This window comes from Penaeus chinensis, chromosome 6 (genome assembly GCF_019202785.1).
Source record: "Penaeus chinensis breed Huanghai No. 1 chromosome 6, ASM1920278v2, whole genome shotgun sequence".
Classification (NCBI taxonomy): domain Eukaryota; kingdom Metazoa; phylum Arthropoda; class Malacostraca; order Decapoda; family Penaeidae; genus Penaeus; species Penaeus chinensis.
In genome coordinates, this window is record NC_061824.1 from 37,584,065 (window position 1) to 37,601,564 (window position 17,500).

Below are 17,500 nucleotides of genomic sequence, written 5' to 3' on the forward strand. Positions count from 1 at the left end.
CGCCGAGCGACGTCGCCTCCGCTGCATCGGCGCCGCTTCCCGTCGGCATTCACATGGTGCTCGAAAGCGCCGACGTCAGGACCAGCACCATGATGATCCACGTCAATTACAACCTGAGTCTGACGTGGCGCGAAGGGCGGGTCAACTACCTCAACCTGAACAAGGATTACACCCTCAACAGGTGTAATCCTGCGCTTTCTATCCACGCATTGATTGCTCGAAGGGCGTGGCCAGGGAACGATGGTTTAATCATCAAGATAGCCATGCGATTACAGATCTTGACAAAAAGGAAATAATGAGAAAACAAATAAATAACACTCATAAAAGTACTACTTGGTTAACCAATACAAATATCCATCTCTCTCCTCACCAGGGTACCATACAATACCATGAGGGAACTGTGGGTGCCGACAGGTAGACTTCACCAACACCCGCGGCAACCACATCACCCACGCAGACGAGGAAGCTACCATGATGGTGCTCATGTCAGGGGAGCCGACCGTGGGAGGGGACACGCGACCCCAAGAAGGTGAGGGGTCATGAGGGGAAATGAGCAGAGGGGAGCGAGCAAGCCATGCAAAGGGAATAACATATGATCCCAGGAGATTAAGGGGCGTGGCTAGAGGGGCGTGGTTAATGGTGGAGGGAGTCGACAGAAGCACTTAGATGTTTGCTTTATTATTACAAAGAAGTTCGAGGGTTAAGGAATCTATTTTCCTTCTTAGCAACAGAATTTGGACCGATAAACATACAATATATGCGTGTGTATGATATGTGTGTGTGTCATTACTGTTTTCTCTCCTTTTGATCTTCTTTTCATAGATTTTTGAACTACATACTTTCTTCACTGAGACTTTTTTTTTAATCTAGAAACTTAATTATAAGTATGTTATTTCTCTACGTTATATATATATATTTTCTCAACTGCAAACAAATGGCGTGTGAGTTTGTGCAGTTGCTGCATGTGAGAACTTGATTATTTTTTTCTTCTTCTTCTTCTTTTTCTTCTCCTTCTTCATGTTCTTCGTCTTCGTCTTGTCGTGATTTGAATTTCCTTATTCTTTTACTTACTTTTTGTTGATTTATGTATTAATTTATCTGTCCATATATTCAGACATTTGATTACTGTTTTATTAATATCCCTATCAATTCAGTCACAGATTCATTCATATACCTATCTATCTATCAATTTACTGATCCATCTTCCATACACCTATCTATCAATCTATCTATCTATCTATCTACCAATTTACTGATCTATCTTCCATACACCATCTTTCATACACCTATCTATCTATCTATCAATTTACTTATCTATCTTCCATACACCATCTTTCATACACCTATCTATCTATCTATCAATTTACTGATCTATCTTCCATACACCATCTTTCATACACCTATCTATCTATCTATCTATCTGTTATGCACTAATCTATCTTTTTTTGCAGTTGAAGTGTATGCAGGATGGGAAAACCCACTGACACTGAGAAGGAAATATAGTGAGACGTTCCAGTGTGATTTTGACCTTTCCATGTACCCGTTCGACCAACAAGTAAGTCATTGTTTTTGTTTTGTTGTTATTGTTTTGATTTTGTGAGTGGTTCATTTTTTTTTGTTTTTTGTTTTTTGTCTGGTGTTGTTGGTAGTGATTATGATGATGAGGATAATTGTGGTTTTGTATGTAATTTCTATAAAAAAAAAAAAAAATTTGATGTCTTATTTTTTCGTCCGTTTGTCTCATTCAAAAGTTATCTTCATGACCTCCTTATTACTCCCACATATTATCATTTTAATAATAAACTCATCACTAATCATTTCCATTAACGCCTCAATACTCAATTCCCACGTACTAGTCCTTAGACAACTTGCTAATCAAACGAAGCCATTCTTACAACCCTCTCTAACATATCCTTTCACTCCTTATCATTCTGTATCGCTCTAGATAATTATACACTTTTTTTTTTGATTAATTGACTCCCTCCCGTTCCCGACTTCGAAACAATTTCCTCTTGAGTCATATATGCCTTTGTTGTGGTGAGAGGCCGTGAATACTTAATGCCTTTGTGTACAATTAGGCGAGTTTGTTGATGTTTCTTCTCCTTGTTGCTGAAAACTGCAGTAAAGGGGAAAGAAGGTAGATGATAATGATGACGATAATCAAGAAGGTGATACTGTTATTATTATTATTATTATTATTATTATTATTATTATTATTATTATTATTATTATTTTCCTTCTTTTTCTTCTTAATTTTCTTTTTATTCTTCTTTTTATTCTTCTTCTTTTCCTTCTTCTTCTTCTTCTTCTTCTTCTTCTTCTTCTTCTTCTTCTTCTTCTTCTTCTTCTTCTTCTTCTTCTTCTTCTTCTTCTTCTTTTTCTTCTTCTTCTTCTTCTCCTTCTCTCTCTCCTTCTCCTTCTCCTTCTCCTTCTCCTTCTCCTTCTCCTTTTCCTTCTCCTCCTCCTTCTCCTCCTTCCTCTTCTTCTTCTTCTCTTTCTAATTCTTCTTCTCCTTTTCCTCCTCCTCCTTCTTCGTTTTCTTCTCCCTCTTCTTCTTCTCCTTTTCTTTCTCCTTCTCCTTTTCCTCCTCTTCCTCCTCCTCCTCTTCTTTATCCTTCTCCTTCTCCTTTTCTTCCTTCTCCTCCTCCTCCTCTTCCTTCTTCTTTTTCCTTTTTTCTTCTTCTTCTTCTTCTTCTTCATCGTAATTGCCTCGACATAAGAAATAGAAAGCAAAACAAAACAAACAAAAAATAGCGCGTCTTCCTACCCCCTTCTCCCTACACCCCCGCCCCCCCCGAAAAAAATAATAAAACATAAAAAGAGAGACAAAGTATTAAAAAAAAAAAACGAAAAAAACGAAAAAAAAAGCAGAACGGCCAGGAAGTTGTGGCTTTTTTTTTCTTTGTTTTCTTTTTTTTTTTTTTTTCTTGTGTGAGTGAGGCGCAGTTTTACACTCGACGATACTGAAAGACTGACAGGAAGATGGATAGATAGAAAGACAGACGGAAGGATTGTCTGACTGACGGAAAGACTGACATATACATTGAGTGATTACATGACTGACAGGCATACGGATAGATAAACAGACAGCCCGATACTCAGACAGGCAGAGAGACAGACACACACACACAGACAGACGGACGGACGGACAGGCAGCAGGCAGGCAGATAGACAGACATACAGACAGACAGACAGACAGACAGACGGACGGACACGCAGACAGGCAGGCAGGCAGACGGACAAACAGACAAACAATCTTTTCATATGTAGTTATTACTTATGATTATATGTAGGTTTTGTTGGTGAGATAAAATTCAGTTTAATTCGACGTCATAATTATCATATTGCTCTAAGGCCCCCAGGAAAGTAATAGTAATGATGATGATGATGATGATGATGATAATGACGATGATAATAGTAATAAAAATGATGATGATGATGATGATGATGATAATGACGATGATAATAGTAATAAAAATGATGATGATGATGATTATAATAATACTAATAATAATGATAGTTATAATGATGATAGTGATAACAATAATGGCAATAATAAGAAGAATGATAATAAAAATAATAAATCCCTTGGGCAGATTGGAAATCCCTGAAGCAAAAGATTCGTATTATTGAAAGAAAAGAAAAACAAAAACAAAACAAAACAAAAATCGATTGACAAATAAATTGGTCAGGCGAGTTAATTGAAAGCGTACATGGCACAGCAACACGAAAATCTCATAAGAAATTCACGATAGAAGTGGTACATTGGCCTTAGGCTTTCTCTTTTCTCTATAATTTCTCTTGCCTAACATTTCTCTAATAAATAACTATCACATATTGTATACAGACACGCAGGAAATTACTCTTAACGAAGATTCATTTGTGACTTCTCTTTCTATAGAATCACACATGCATGCACGTACATACGCACATACACGCACGTACAAACACACACGCACGCAAGCACACACACACACAAACACATACACGCACTCACACACTTGCGCACACCTCTCTCTCTCTTTCTCTCTCACTCTCTCTCTCTCTTTCTCTCTCTATCTATCTATTTATCTATCTATCTATCTATTTTCTATCTATCTATCTATCATCACTCTCTCTCTCTCTCTCTCTCTCTCTCTCTCTCTCTCTCTCTCTCTCTCTCTCTCTCTCTATCTATCTATCTATCTATCTATCTATTGTGCATAGTCGATAGTTTATAGTATATTCGTCTTGCGTAAGTTGAACGACCAATAAGCAGGGACTTTGTTATAAATGTTTATATTTGTTTTGTTTAACTAATGGGATCACTCGATCTAGTGCACGTGCTGGGGGGGAAATTGTTGTGTGTGAGTGATTAGGAGAAAGTGAGAGAGAGAGAGAGAGAGAGAGAGAGAGAGAGAGAGAGAGAGAGAGAGAGAGAGAGAGAGAGAGAGAGAGAGAGAGAGAGAGAGAGAGAGAGAGAGAGAGAGTGAGTTATATATGTGTGTTTACGTGTGTAAGTGAGAGAGAGAGAGAGAGAGAGAGAGAGAGAGAGAGAGAGAGAGAGAGAGAGAGAGAGAGAGAGTGTGTTCCACATGTATGTGTATGTATATACGTGACTGGAAGGGAAGTGAAATTACAGAATTAAGATAAGGAGGTGATTTTTTATGTCTGTGTTTGCCTTTCTTTGTGGTTGTGTGTTTGCTCAATGTATTTATTTTGACCCTGGATATTACCCCTAAGTCCTCCTAGAAAATTAGCCTTAATAGATGGTATATGTATTTGTATACATGCTATATATCGTCACGTATTTTTTTCCTCATAACTGGAGAGGCTAAAATGGTTTCGCCGCTGTTAGTATGATTGCACGCAAATTATTCATTACGTTCTGTTTGTGATAGATTGCCTGCCACTTGAGCATGATGGTGTAAAAAGCTGGAGCTAACTAGGAGGGAGGGAGTGAGGGGGGAGAGAGAGAGAGAGAGAGAGAGAGAGAGAGAGAGAGAGAGAGAGAGAGAGAGAGAGAGAGAGAGAGAGAGAGAGAGAGAGAGAGGGGGGGGGGGGGGGCAGACAGACAGACGGAGACAAGGACAGAAAGAGGGAGGGAGGAAGGATGGGAAAGAGACAGACAGAGACAGAAAACAAACGGGAAAAAAAGAAAAAAAAAGAAAAAAGGAAAAAGAAAGATAGAAAAGAGAAGAAAAAACTATATATATATATTTATATATAAATTCACTCTCCTACATACTGTACATGTGTATAGGTGTGCACGTTTGTAGATGAGAGCATAAGACTATACACATACTATCTCCTAGAGACGGACTTTTGCAAACAGCTCCATCGACTAATGAAAGGTCATATAGATCGCGTTCTTTTTAACGTAAATCAATACACTAGAGTCATTGAGGTTCTATTGCCATACAAATTACTTGAGCAGAATAAAGATACAAGAGAATGATAAAGACAGAAAGAAAAGAAAAGAAAACAAGAAAAAATGTATATTTATCTATTTATTCATTTATTTACTGAGGAATAACTCACAGGAGCAATATACCAACTGAGAAACGATAAATAAGATATAAAAATATATATATTTCTACATATTGCACGGTAGACGATAGATTAATGATCTTATAAATCATGGAACCCTAGATATTTAATCAAACTGTAGACTACAAACTCATTAATTGTTGCCTGTCTTCGCAGAACAAAGGATCACAGAAAAACAATAATAATTTAAGGTCATTAATCATATTGCTTCACAATACAGTACTGCCCAAATTTGACATTGCGATTCATTGATTAATTATCATTGTTTTATCATAAGTTAGAGGTGCAGTTATAATCTAATTGTTCTGGCAATTTCAAATTTATTGAGAACGCTTGTCTTTCATATAGATATTTTTTTTATTTGTTATTTTACACGTACGTTATTTACGTTCTTTTGTTATTGGCATTAATCATTGATCGTACTTGCCTACAAATATATTTCTTGATACTGATGACCTAGTTCTCCAGCAGGATTTGTCATGAGGTGTTGAGAATTTTCATAGTTTTATGAATATGCCAGTTGGTGTTAACATTGCTCTCTTACCGTCATGGGAATGTCACTTAGTTTTGACAGCCCTTCATCCCCGCTTGGTGTTGCAAATTCCCCCGTCTTTCAGAAATACTTCCCAAGGCTCTTTATCCTCCAGGAACTTCTATGCGAATGTCAGTTGATTCCAATATGGCTTAATTTCGCTTTGGAATATTAAGATTCTGTCTCCTTCAGGAATGCCGTTCGGTGTTGGCAATGTGCTTATCCTTCTATAGAAATGTCCCCTGATGTTGAAAGTCTTTTCCACAGGAATATCATTACATCGTAGCATGAATCTCATTCACTCCCTCACTTATTCTCTCTCTCTCTCTCTCTCTCTCTCTCTCTCTCTCTCTCTCTCTCTCTCTCTCTCTCTCTCTCTCTCTCTCTCTCTCTCTCTCTCTCTCTCTTTCTCCTTCTCTGTCTCTCTATCTATCTATCTGTTTGTTTGTTTCTTCCTTCTCCCTCTCCCTCCCTCTCCCTCTCCCTCTCCCTCTCCCTCTCCCTCTCCCCCTCCCTCTCTCTCTCTCTTCCTCCCCCTCTCTCTCCCCCTCCCTCACAATCTCCTTCTCTCTCTCTCTTTCTCATCGACCAGTCCGTCACACACTAACAAGCCTCACTTTCACTCTCCCCCCTCTACAGGAATGCCATTTGGTGTTAACAATGCTCTCAGCTTCCTCGCGCCTTCTGGTCTTCGACGAGAGCAAGAGCGAAGCCGTTTTTATCGGAAATCCTCATTTAGTGGAATATACGGTGGGTCGAGTCAGCGTCGACCTCAAGAACCAGATGGATTTCGCTGCCATGCACGTTAAGAGTGAGTCGTAGGGAAAATTTTAATGGGGTTGGATTGTCCTTGGGTATTTTTTTAATGGGGTTGGATTGTCCTTGGGTATTTTTTTAATGGGGTTGGATTGTCCTTGGGTATTTTTTAATGGGGTTGGATTGTCCTTGGGTATTTTTTAATGGGGTTGGAATTTGTTTTGTCGTGTATTGGGGAAATGGATTCGTGGAACTTTTTTTTTTTTTTTGAGTGTGTGTGAATTTGAGTTTGTGCAATTGTGTTTTTTTTTTTTTTTTTTTTTTTGAGAATGGAATGTTTTTCTTTGTATTTTTTTCAGCATTTTCTTTCTCTTTTTCTTTTTTTCTTTCTTTTACTTCCCTTTTTTCCATTGGAAGTAGAAATGCCTTGAATTTAGGAATTATCTCGGCACTGTTTGTCCATTTAGTTAGTGGAAAGGAATCAATCATGATAATCTTGATTATTAATTATTATTATTATTACTGCTAATAACACTTTTTAGGGAATCATTTATCACAAAAATTAACATTGTCAGTATCATTAATTATTATCAATATTGTTATTATTAATGTTATTAATACCTGGATGGGAATCAGTTATCACAAAAAAAAAAAAACATTATCAATATAATTACTATCCACTCTCTTCATTATTAATCTATCCTCACAGTGAATTCGAAAAAGACTATCAATTTCGTCCAATAAATCACCGTAATATTGGAATCCAATAAAAAATTCTTGCCACACGCCTGAAGCAACAATAAATTCAATGATATATACGTTCAATATGATATTCCTGTAGTGGAATGGAATCTACTTCTCTTTATAAAGAAAATGATCTGAATAATCTGAACTTACGTGTGTACTGATGACAGTAATATGTTTTAACACGTTTATATGTGCTTATGAAACGAATTTTAATCTATTTTCTTTTGATACGAATTTAAAAAACAAAACGAAAGCGAGATCTCATTAGGAGACAGGATAGTATTGATGGTAACTGTGATACTGATGTCAAACACTCGACAACCTCTCTAATGACTACTAACAATAACGTAATCAATAACACAGATGACGCCAACAAACAACCTCTCTTTACCATCACCAACACCTCCTTCCTTCCATTCATCTTTTCTTCCACCTACAGTCTCGCTAATAAGACGCGCCGGCTACATCCTCATGAACGTCTACATACCATCGACGTTGCTGTTGATTGTGAGTTACGTCACACTGTACTTTAGGGTCGGGATATTCCAAGCCAGGGTGTTGGGGTCCCTGACGGCGATGTTGGTCATGGCTACGCTGTTCACCCAGGTGGGTTTTTTTCCACGTTGGGTTGGGTGTTAGTTTCAGTTGTATGGTAGTAGACATGAGTTTGTTGTGTGCGTGTGAGTTTGTTGTTGTTGTTGTTGTTGTTGTTGTTGTTGTGTGTGTGTGTGTGTGTGTGTGTGTGTGTGTGTGTGTGTGTGCTTGTTTGTGTGTGAGTGAGTGCAAGTTTGTGTTTGTGTCTGCGTGTGTGTATGTGGGCTTCAATACGTATCTACATAAAAGGAGTTTTACATCCATCCACTCACTTCAGTTTATCTTATAGAACCCCGAATTCTTCCTTTCTTTTCTCCCAGGCGTCTTCCCACCTCCCGAAGACGTCCTACTTCAAGATGGTTGACGTGTGGCTCCTGACGTGCATCGTCGTCATCTTCATCGTCATCGTCTTCCACGTTATGATCGACAGGGCGTTCGAGAGGGCCGAGAAAGCCCTTTCTGCGCATCCTCCTGCAGGGCTGTTGGAGAAACAAGCCCCAAGAATACATCCTTTAGGAGTAAGATCGACCTTAGCCTCCTCCAAGGACCCGAGGAGCACCTTGGAGTTCGTGTCCACCAGCAGGAGTAACAGCATCCAGTTCCGTCCTCCGGAAAAGACGCCCCTCTACAAGAACTTGGTCCTCGGCGCCCGGGTGGTCATCTTTGTGGCTCTTCTGGTCTTCAACCTCGTCTATTGGACTATTGTTCTTGTTAACTAACTTTTTTTTCTGTATTCTGTTTCTTCTTTATTATTGTTTTAATTAGTTTTCCTTTTTCCTCTTTTTTTAACACTCGTTCTTTTTCATTCACTTTTTTTTGTTTGTTTGTTCTTTTTCAAAAAAAATGTATCACTGTTTGATTTCAAATTTTATTTCATCTGTTCTATTGGGTCATTGTTTGTTTGTTTGTTTGTTTGTTTTTGTCTTCTGTTTCTTCTACACTACCTTTTTTAATTATTTTGTTTTCTTATTTTTAAACGTTCTTCTACCTTTATTATGTGTTCTTCACTAATTCTATTTTTTCAGGCACTCTCTTGGACCATTGTTCATGTTGTTAACTATTGATTTTTAACTATTTTTTTTTTCATTTGTTCTTCACTAACCATTATTACCATTCTTCTTTTCTTTTGTTATTATTATTATTATTATTATTATTATTATTATTATTATTATCATTGTGCTTCACTAACTTTTTTTAACCATTTCTCCTTCACTAACTCTCTGGATCGCAATCATTAATAAACAGGGGTTGTAGTTTACTCATTCGATTCATACCATTATCAATCAACTTTATATGTTTTTGTTTTTGCCTTTGTTTTTGTCAATCACAAATAGGCCTTCTATTTTAGATCCAATGATTTTATGTTTTATATTTTTGGTATCGTTTTGTGTTTATACTCATGCTCTTTGTATCACGTCAACTTGAAAATCATTTCTACATTTTATAAATCACAATCTTTTTGCAAACGTTCCTTATATCAATCTATTTTTTTACTCCGGTTTACATGGCCATTATTCAACATAAACTTTCTTTCTCATCGCTATTATCTTTAATACTCACTATCAGCTGTTTTGCATAACGTTTATTAACGTGTGATATAATAATATTTCTACTCCGTTTTGTATTCGTGTGATATTTATTCTTCATCAACTTATATCACAGTCATTTATAATAAAATAAATAAATAGATAGATCAATTGATAAAAACATGATCAGGGTATTTTAAATCGAAAATTTTACTAATTCATGTTCTCTGTGCCTCATCTTTACTCATTTTTTTTCATATTCCTCTGATTTTTTTTTTTTTTTTTTTTTTTTAAGATCTTCCTGAATGTGTAAAAAAGGTAATTTCGATTGTATTACTTGCAAAAGAAATTAAAATGGAGTTGTATTACCTCTGTAGTTTGGATGAAATGGACGTCCTTCCTAGGAATATTAACAATATTGTACTTTGGTCCATGGCGATAATAACTCTTGAAAGAAGTGTTGGATTAGATTCATGATTGATATTAAATAATGTTGTGATTTTTTTTTTTATGGCATTTCATCTGATCCTTTGTGACAGGATTCGTAGAACAAATAATACCAATAAAGACGGCTTACATGCCTTCATGAACAAACACATTTACCTATTTATCCATCTACTGGCCCATATATATATATATATATATATATATATATATATATATATATATATATATGTATGTGTGTGTGTGTGTGTGTGTGTGTGTGTACATATATATGTGTGTGTGTGTGTGTTTGTGTGGATACATATATATATACATATATATAGGTGTGTGTGTGTTTGTGTATATATATATATATATGTGTGTGTGTGTGTGTGTGTGTGTGTGTGTGTGTGTTTGTGTGTGTGTGTGTCTATGTATGAATGTATGTATACATATACAGTATGTATGTACATATGTATATGTATATATATATATATATGTATATATACATATACATATATATGTATACACATGTGTGTGTGCGTGTGTATATTTATATGTGTGTGTGTATGTGTGTGCGTGTGTGTGTATGTATGTATATGCAGGCGTATATATATATATATATATATATATATATATATATGTATATGTATATATATATTTATTTATTTATTTATTTATATACATATTATTTCACAGTCTAACACTCCACTGCAGAGCATAGGCCCACCCACTTTTGTTTTTGAGAGATGGTTTGGCAGTGTCACCCGTGTGCCTCACTAGACGCTCTTCCTAATCAACCGTGGTTCACTTAAGCCACGGCGGCGACTTCCCCTTCGACACCTGCGGCCAACCTCTGAAGGCGATATGTCGTTATCTGGCCGTAAAATCGGGCTTGAGACAGCAGTAGTGGCGCAGGCATTGTTTCAAAGAGGCTCTGGGATACATTCACCTGTACAGTTATGAAATCTGCCGTTAGTTCGCCATGTTAATCTGCAGACTCACCGCTTCAGCTCAGTCAGATTTCGAGACTCACTCTCCGTTTAAGCTGTTTGCATTGTGAATCTGTGAATGTTGAATAGGTAGTTATCTATTTCGATTATGCAGTTATAGTATATTTGTGTGTGTGTGTGTGTGATATATACATGGATACATACATATACACATACATACATATATATATATATATACATATATATGTATGTATATATATTCACACACGCACATTTAAACATTTATTCAGTAAATATATATCATATCCAGCATATATTTTAGGTCCGAAATAAAGCATTATGTCTAAAGTATGTAAAGGTTGAGTAAATAACCTCCCTGCTTCACAAACGATAGTAATGATGTTAGTCGGTGAAAATTACCGAAATAAATTCGTAACTGAATCCTCATCATCATCATCATTTGGGAGCTAACGCCGGCGGGAGCGCATAGCCGCATCCACCCTTTGCTTCCACCTACGAGGGTCCCTCATGGCAAGCCGCCAGGCAGGGGCCCGGCCCATCTCTAGCTCCTCACGACAGGTTTGATCGATCTGCCCAAGCCACGACTTCCTCGGTCGTCCCACAGGCCTTCACCCAGGGTTGTCTCGGACAGAGATAACCTTTTGGACAGGGTCATCCTGCGGGAATTGAGCCAAGTGGCCGTATAGCCTGAGTTGGCGATCGCGGATTGTGCAAGTAACAGGTCCTGTACCGGTCTCATGGTGCAGCCATTGGTTGGACACATGGTCCCACCAACTGTACCCCATGATCCGGCGCAAGGATCTGTTACAATAGGCATCAAGACTGGCAGTATTAGGGCCTTGAAAACACGTAGCTTGGTCCTTCTGCACAGGTACCGGCATCACCAAATACTCTTGTCGGGAGATTTCATGACCCCTTCTGCCAGGCCAATCCGTCTACTGACTTCCTGGTCTGACAGCCCAGAGTCGTGAACTGCACTACAGAGGTATATAAAACTCTCTGTGACTTCGATGTTTTCACCGCAAGCACGTACCGACTGCACAGGGTCTCCTAGTAGGCCCCCAAAATCCTGCATCTTGGTCTTGGTCCAGGAGACCTCTAGCCCCAGCGGCTTCACTTCATTGCTAAATGCATCAAGAGCCGCCAGTAGGGTTTCCAGAGATTCAGAGAGAACGGCAACATCATCTGCAAAGTCAAGGTCTGTAACCTTGATATTGCCCAGAGTTGTTCCACAGTGATTTTGGACAGTAGCTCTACCCAGTATCAAATCCATGCAAGTGTGCAAGAACATAGCCTTGCCTCACACCTGAACTAACAGGGAAGAAGCTTGACAGGCCCCCACCACACTTTACAGCACTTTCAGTGCCTGTATAAAGGTTTGCTATTAATCCAACAATCCTTGTTGGAATTCCTCTTAGTCTCAGGATCTCCCAGAGTGATTCGCGATGCACCGTATCAAACGCCTTCTTGAGGTCGATGTAAGCTGCGAGCAGCCCACGTCCTAACTCATGACGGCGTTCTACAACTGAATCTAACTCTACTAACTGAATCCAAGGCCATAAAAATGAAGTAACATGAAGTAAAGTAAAATACGATGCTTTGAAACTGATCATATTTATTACCTAACGTTGTGTGATGGATTAAACGTTTTCTTTTGAAATAGCGCTACTATTATATTAATGATAACGAAATTTAGAGTGGAATGTCAAGGTGTTGGCAATGAATTGATGATTTAATGCGGTAAGTCATATTAATCATATTAAAACGGTAATGGTAGCTACAGTATTGAACCGAACATTTATTGATCAATATGAGCAATAATATAAATAAGAATATAAAAAAAAATATATATATATATATATATATATATAAATGTAGATACGAATTATGAATAGAAAGGTACTCTGTGAGCGCTGTACTCAGTTGTTTGTGTTAATAATATCAAATAATCGGTTCACATATTACTAATTAAACTACTAATAGTATTTGCTAAGATTAAGCGAATCTCAAGATACGTCTGCCAGTGAAATTACTAAACATAGTTAAACATGAACATTTACATACATACATGTGTATATGTGCACACATACACGTGTGGGTATATATATGAATATAATACATATATGTATAAATATACATATACATATATGTATATATAATACGTATATGTGTGTATATATATGTATAAATATCTATGTATATATGATACGTATAAGTATATATCTATACATATATTTATTTATGCATATATATATATATATATATATATATATATATATATATATATGAACCGTATTCATGTTGACAAATGTAGAAAAGGTATGAATGAGAATGAATATCTCTTGCATTGTAATGATATTCATTCTTATTCATAATTTTTCTACATGTATGAGTCTGTGTGTGTGTGTGTGTGTAGATGCAGACATACTCCTCTCTGCCTAATTCTCCCGCTTTACATTTCTTACTATTTCTTTATATCTCTCTCTATATATATCTATCAGTCTATCTTTACTTATACTTTATACATCTCTCTCTAAATATAGCTATCAGTCTATCTTTACTTATACTTTTTTACATCTAGTAAGAAGAGACTAACCATCAAAAACACCTTATGAATCTGTCTCCAACACACTTAAAAACAAGTGAAAGTTACGCATAAGAAGAAAAGAAAAAACGTATTTGTCACATATTTCAAGAATTCCAGTGCATATGTAACCAGATTTTGGAAAATTGACAAGAAATGGGATTTTGTAATGGGCAAAAACGCTCCTGGACTTATTGAGTTATTTTTCAAGTGTATGTGATGATGATCTTACTTTCCAATATCAAGGTAGGAATGTCGCTTAGGGCACCCTGTATGTATATCCTAGGATTTAGCCCTGGGATTAAGACATTTAAAGTTTACAGATTGCACTTGTCCGTCAACATGAGATAAATATATAAAAGGAACTAATTCCATATCTTTTAAGTAAGAACTTACAGATAACAGAGATCCAAACTTATAAGACCATATTGAGATAGAAAATAAATAGAATAAATGAAACCACCTCGAGTTCTTGGGTTCAGGGACCTCCAAAGATAAAGATTTATAGGAGAGTTGGCAACCCACAACTCTGTCCTACAAGAAAGCCAGACCTTGATTTCTTCAGTGCTGGAATTGCTGTCAGAAGGGAAGGTGTTATCGTGATGGCTCCGGTCGGGTTCACTATACATGTGGTGGTGATGGTGTTGGCACTGGTGTTGAGCGTGTCGAGAACACAAGGTAAGATAATTGTGATGTGGAGAGGAAGATGCTTATTATTTAAGAGAGATTTGGAGAAGTAGGTCTTGATTTTGATTTTTGTCAATTTTCTTTCCTTGCTTTATCATTATTTTTGTCTATGTTGGTTATTCTTTTATTGAATGAAAATTGATTTTCGTTCTTGAAATAGTATGGTACTCATAACGAATTATTTGTATTTCTAGAGATTTTTATTCAGCATTCGAACATCTTTCGGGTGTGTGTGTGTGTGTGTGTGTGTGTGTGTGTGTGTGTGTGTGTGTGTGTGTGTGTGTGTGTGTGTGTGTGTGTGTGTGTGTGTGTGTGTGTGTATGAATGGTAAAACATTCTACCTTGTTAATACTATGGTAGAAAAACCCACAATGTAAATCTAGTTTTACATTGAGAATGTTTCTACCATATATATGGGTGTGTGTGGGTGTGTTGCCTCCAATCAAAATTACTGAACCACCATACTTGAAAACACACACACGCGAACTTACTCTTTTCCAATTCTATTGAACTTCTTTCCACGCAGGCATTCCGTATTTCATCTCCCGTTGATATAATTTCGTTATTCCTCCGTTGCTTAACTTCATTTCCTTCTCTTGTGTTTGGTTTTATATCTATTTTTTTTTATTTTTATTCTTATTCTTATTCTCATTCTTATAATTATTATTCCGTTGCCTCTTATTTTTCTTACTCCTCCTCCTCTTCCTCCCCTTCATTTGCCTATAAAGTATTTCTGTGAGAGATAAAGCTCTCAAACAAAACGTGTGTGTGTGTGTGTGTGTGTGTGTGTGTGTGTGTGTGTGTGTGTGTGTGTGTGTGTGTGTGTGTGTGTGTGTGCTACCGCTTACGGGCATATATAAATGTACTTATGTGCGTATATGTCCTTTTTTTTTTACGTGGAAACAAGAAAAACGAGTTCAGCAAATAATGAGTTGCCAGCAGGTGAACAGGTGGTGTTCTTTGTCAGCATCTGGAGAACATGACGGTTTGTTTTCTGTGAACAAACATTACTGAGAAGACTCGTTCTGTTCAAGGAGTCTGCGTTAACTGTGGGTGTGTGGGTGTGGGTGTAGGTGGGTGGGAATGGATGGGTGTGTAGGTGTGGGTGTGCATATATGAGGGTGGGTTGTTGTATGTGTGTGTGTGTGTGTGTGTGTGTGTGTGTGTGTGTGTGTGTGTGTGTGATTGTTTATATATATGTGTAGAAGTGTGACTGGCTGTGTAGGTGTGTGCCTTTACCGATATAGATTTGTGTTGATGTATGCAAGTATATTTGTATATGTGTCGTACACTTACTGTACATACACACACATCCACAGCCAACCAATATATCGCCAAGACAATCCAAATGTTATTAATTCCACAATCTCTGTTCCATCCTCCCCCCCACCCCCTCTCTCTCTCTCCTCCCTATTCTTTACCCCTACCTACTCCCACCTCCACTCCTCTTCATTCCTTCCCCCCCCCCCCATCTCTCCTCCCATCTCTCCCCCGCCCCCTACCTCTTCCATCACCACTCCTGCCTCCCCAACTCCTCCCTCCTACCCCCACCTCCTCCCCTCCCCACACTTTACTGCTGCTCCTCACTCCCTCCCCCTCACCTCCTTCCCCCCCACTCCATCTCCCCCTATTCCTACCTCCCCACCTTTCCTTCCACCTCTCCCACCTCCCCATCTCTCCCTCTCACTTAAACCCCAACCTCCCCACCCCTCTCCCACCCCTCCCACTCCCCGCCTCTCTTCCCCACACCATCCCCACCAGACATCATCTTCCCCAAAGAGGAATTCGAGAGCTGTCAACTCAGGTCCGGGCGCCCAGGGATCTGTCGCCTTATCCGCTCGTGCCCTGAGGTTCTGCAGACGCTGGCCACTCAGGACCCGGTTCATTGTGGCTTCGTCGGGAGGGAACCACTGATCTGCTGTCCGCCCACGAGATGTAAGGGAGTTGGAGGGGTTTTGTGTGTGTGTGTGTGTGGTTTAAGTTATTTATGTTTTGTGTTTAGCTTTGTTTTTTTTTTTTTTTTTTTTTTTTTTTTTTTTTTTGTAAGGTGTGTGTGTGAGGGGCGGGGGGTTTGGTTGTATGTTTTTTTACGCGTATTTTCCTTTTTTTGTTTGGCTTTTTGTGTATGATATTCATGGAAGCTTGCATGTGTGTATGTAAGATGGTTTTTTTTTTTTTTTTTTCGTTATTTATGAAAGCTTGCATGTATGTATGAATGTTATATACTCACTTTCCTATTGTTATAGTAAATAATTTACAACAGATTTCGTCTTACATTTTCTCTCTATGTTAAGGTAGTGGTAGAGCCTCTAATTGTGCTAAATTATTTAATTGTGTAATGATGTCCTTGTGTTAAGCGTTCTTGTGATGATGTTAGCTTTAAGTGCGTAAAGTCACCTTCATTTTCAATTTTCCATTGTAACGAGATAGAGAGGGAGATAGATAGATAGATAGATAAGTAGATAGATGGATTAGATTAGATTATCTTTTACCTTTTTCACATTCTTGGATATACTTGGTCTTATTAAATATAAATATTAAAGGTTTAATGGCATTTAACACATTTCCAGGTTGTCATTAAACACTTTCGTATTTCAGCGGGTGTGACTGATGACCCAACGGATACACTCAACCCTATTTTGGACATCTCTCCCCCTCAAGTCAATTTTGGTAAGATATGGGAACGCTAATTACTACTGTAAATAATGATAAAAGAGTCGATAGGTAGAAATCAACCGATAGTTAAAATGTTCATGAATGCACTTGCATATACGTGTTAAGATATAGGTATACGTATATAATTCAGGTTTAGGCCTATAAAGTGGGACCACTTCCATAGCCCTATTGTGTAAAAAAAACAAAAAACAAAACAAAGACAGTATTTCTATAAAAACTTCTAAGACACTTTTCTGCTAATACCCTTTAGTCGCAAGTGAATTCTAACACGCAGAGTAAATCAGCCTAATATATCCTATGAGTTAATTGATATAAATGATAATCTCTTCGGTAGATATAATAAATGTGTGTTATAGAAGGAAATGATCATCAGAGCAGTAGATTTTACGCATTTAACTCTCAGTTATAAAGGTTCACATTTTAATTCTTGAGTGCATGTCGACCCTTGGTTTTGGAGAGAGAGATGTTTAAG

General features: G+C 37.6%; 2 protein-coding genes across 2 annotated transcripts in view; both read left to right on the forward strand.

Moving 5' to 3' along the window:
- Positions 1–6,738, forward strand: part of LOC125026701 — a 14,293-nt gene extending 7,555 nt beyond the window's left edge. The window contains exons 4-7 of the mRNA XM_047615331.1: positions 1–181; positions 374–529; positions 1,452–1,555; positions 6,701–6,738. The exon at positions 1–181 is cut by the window's left edge and continues 961 nt beyond it. Coding sequence (XP_047471287.1) covers positions 1–181; positions 374–529; positions 1,452–1,455 — 341 coding nt within the window. The 3' untranslated portion in view covers positions 1,456–1,555; positions 6,701–6,738. The remainder of the gene's footprint in view (positions 182–373; positions 530–1,451; positions 1,556–6,700) is intronic.
- LOC125026265 overlaps positions 6,078–17,500 on the forward strand; it is a 19,152-nt gene continuing 7,729 nt past the window's right edge. Inside the window, exons 1-7 of the mRNA XM_047614568.1 lie at positions 6,078–6,192; positions 6,732–6,872; positions 8,004–8,170; positions 8,479–8,868; positions 14,148–14,343; positions 16,114–16,287; positions 16,951–17,022. Of these exons, the coding sequence (XP_047470524.1) occupies positions 6,078–6,192; positions 6,732–6,872; positions 8,004–8,170; positions 8,479–8,868; positions 14,148–14,343; positions 16,114–16,287; positions 16,951–17,022 (1,255 nt within the window). The remainder of the gene's footprint in view (positions 6,193–6,731; positions 6,873–8,003; positions 8,171–8,478; positions 8,869–14,147; positions 14,344–16,113; positions 16,288–16,950; positions 17,023–17,500) is intronic.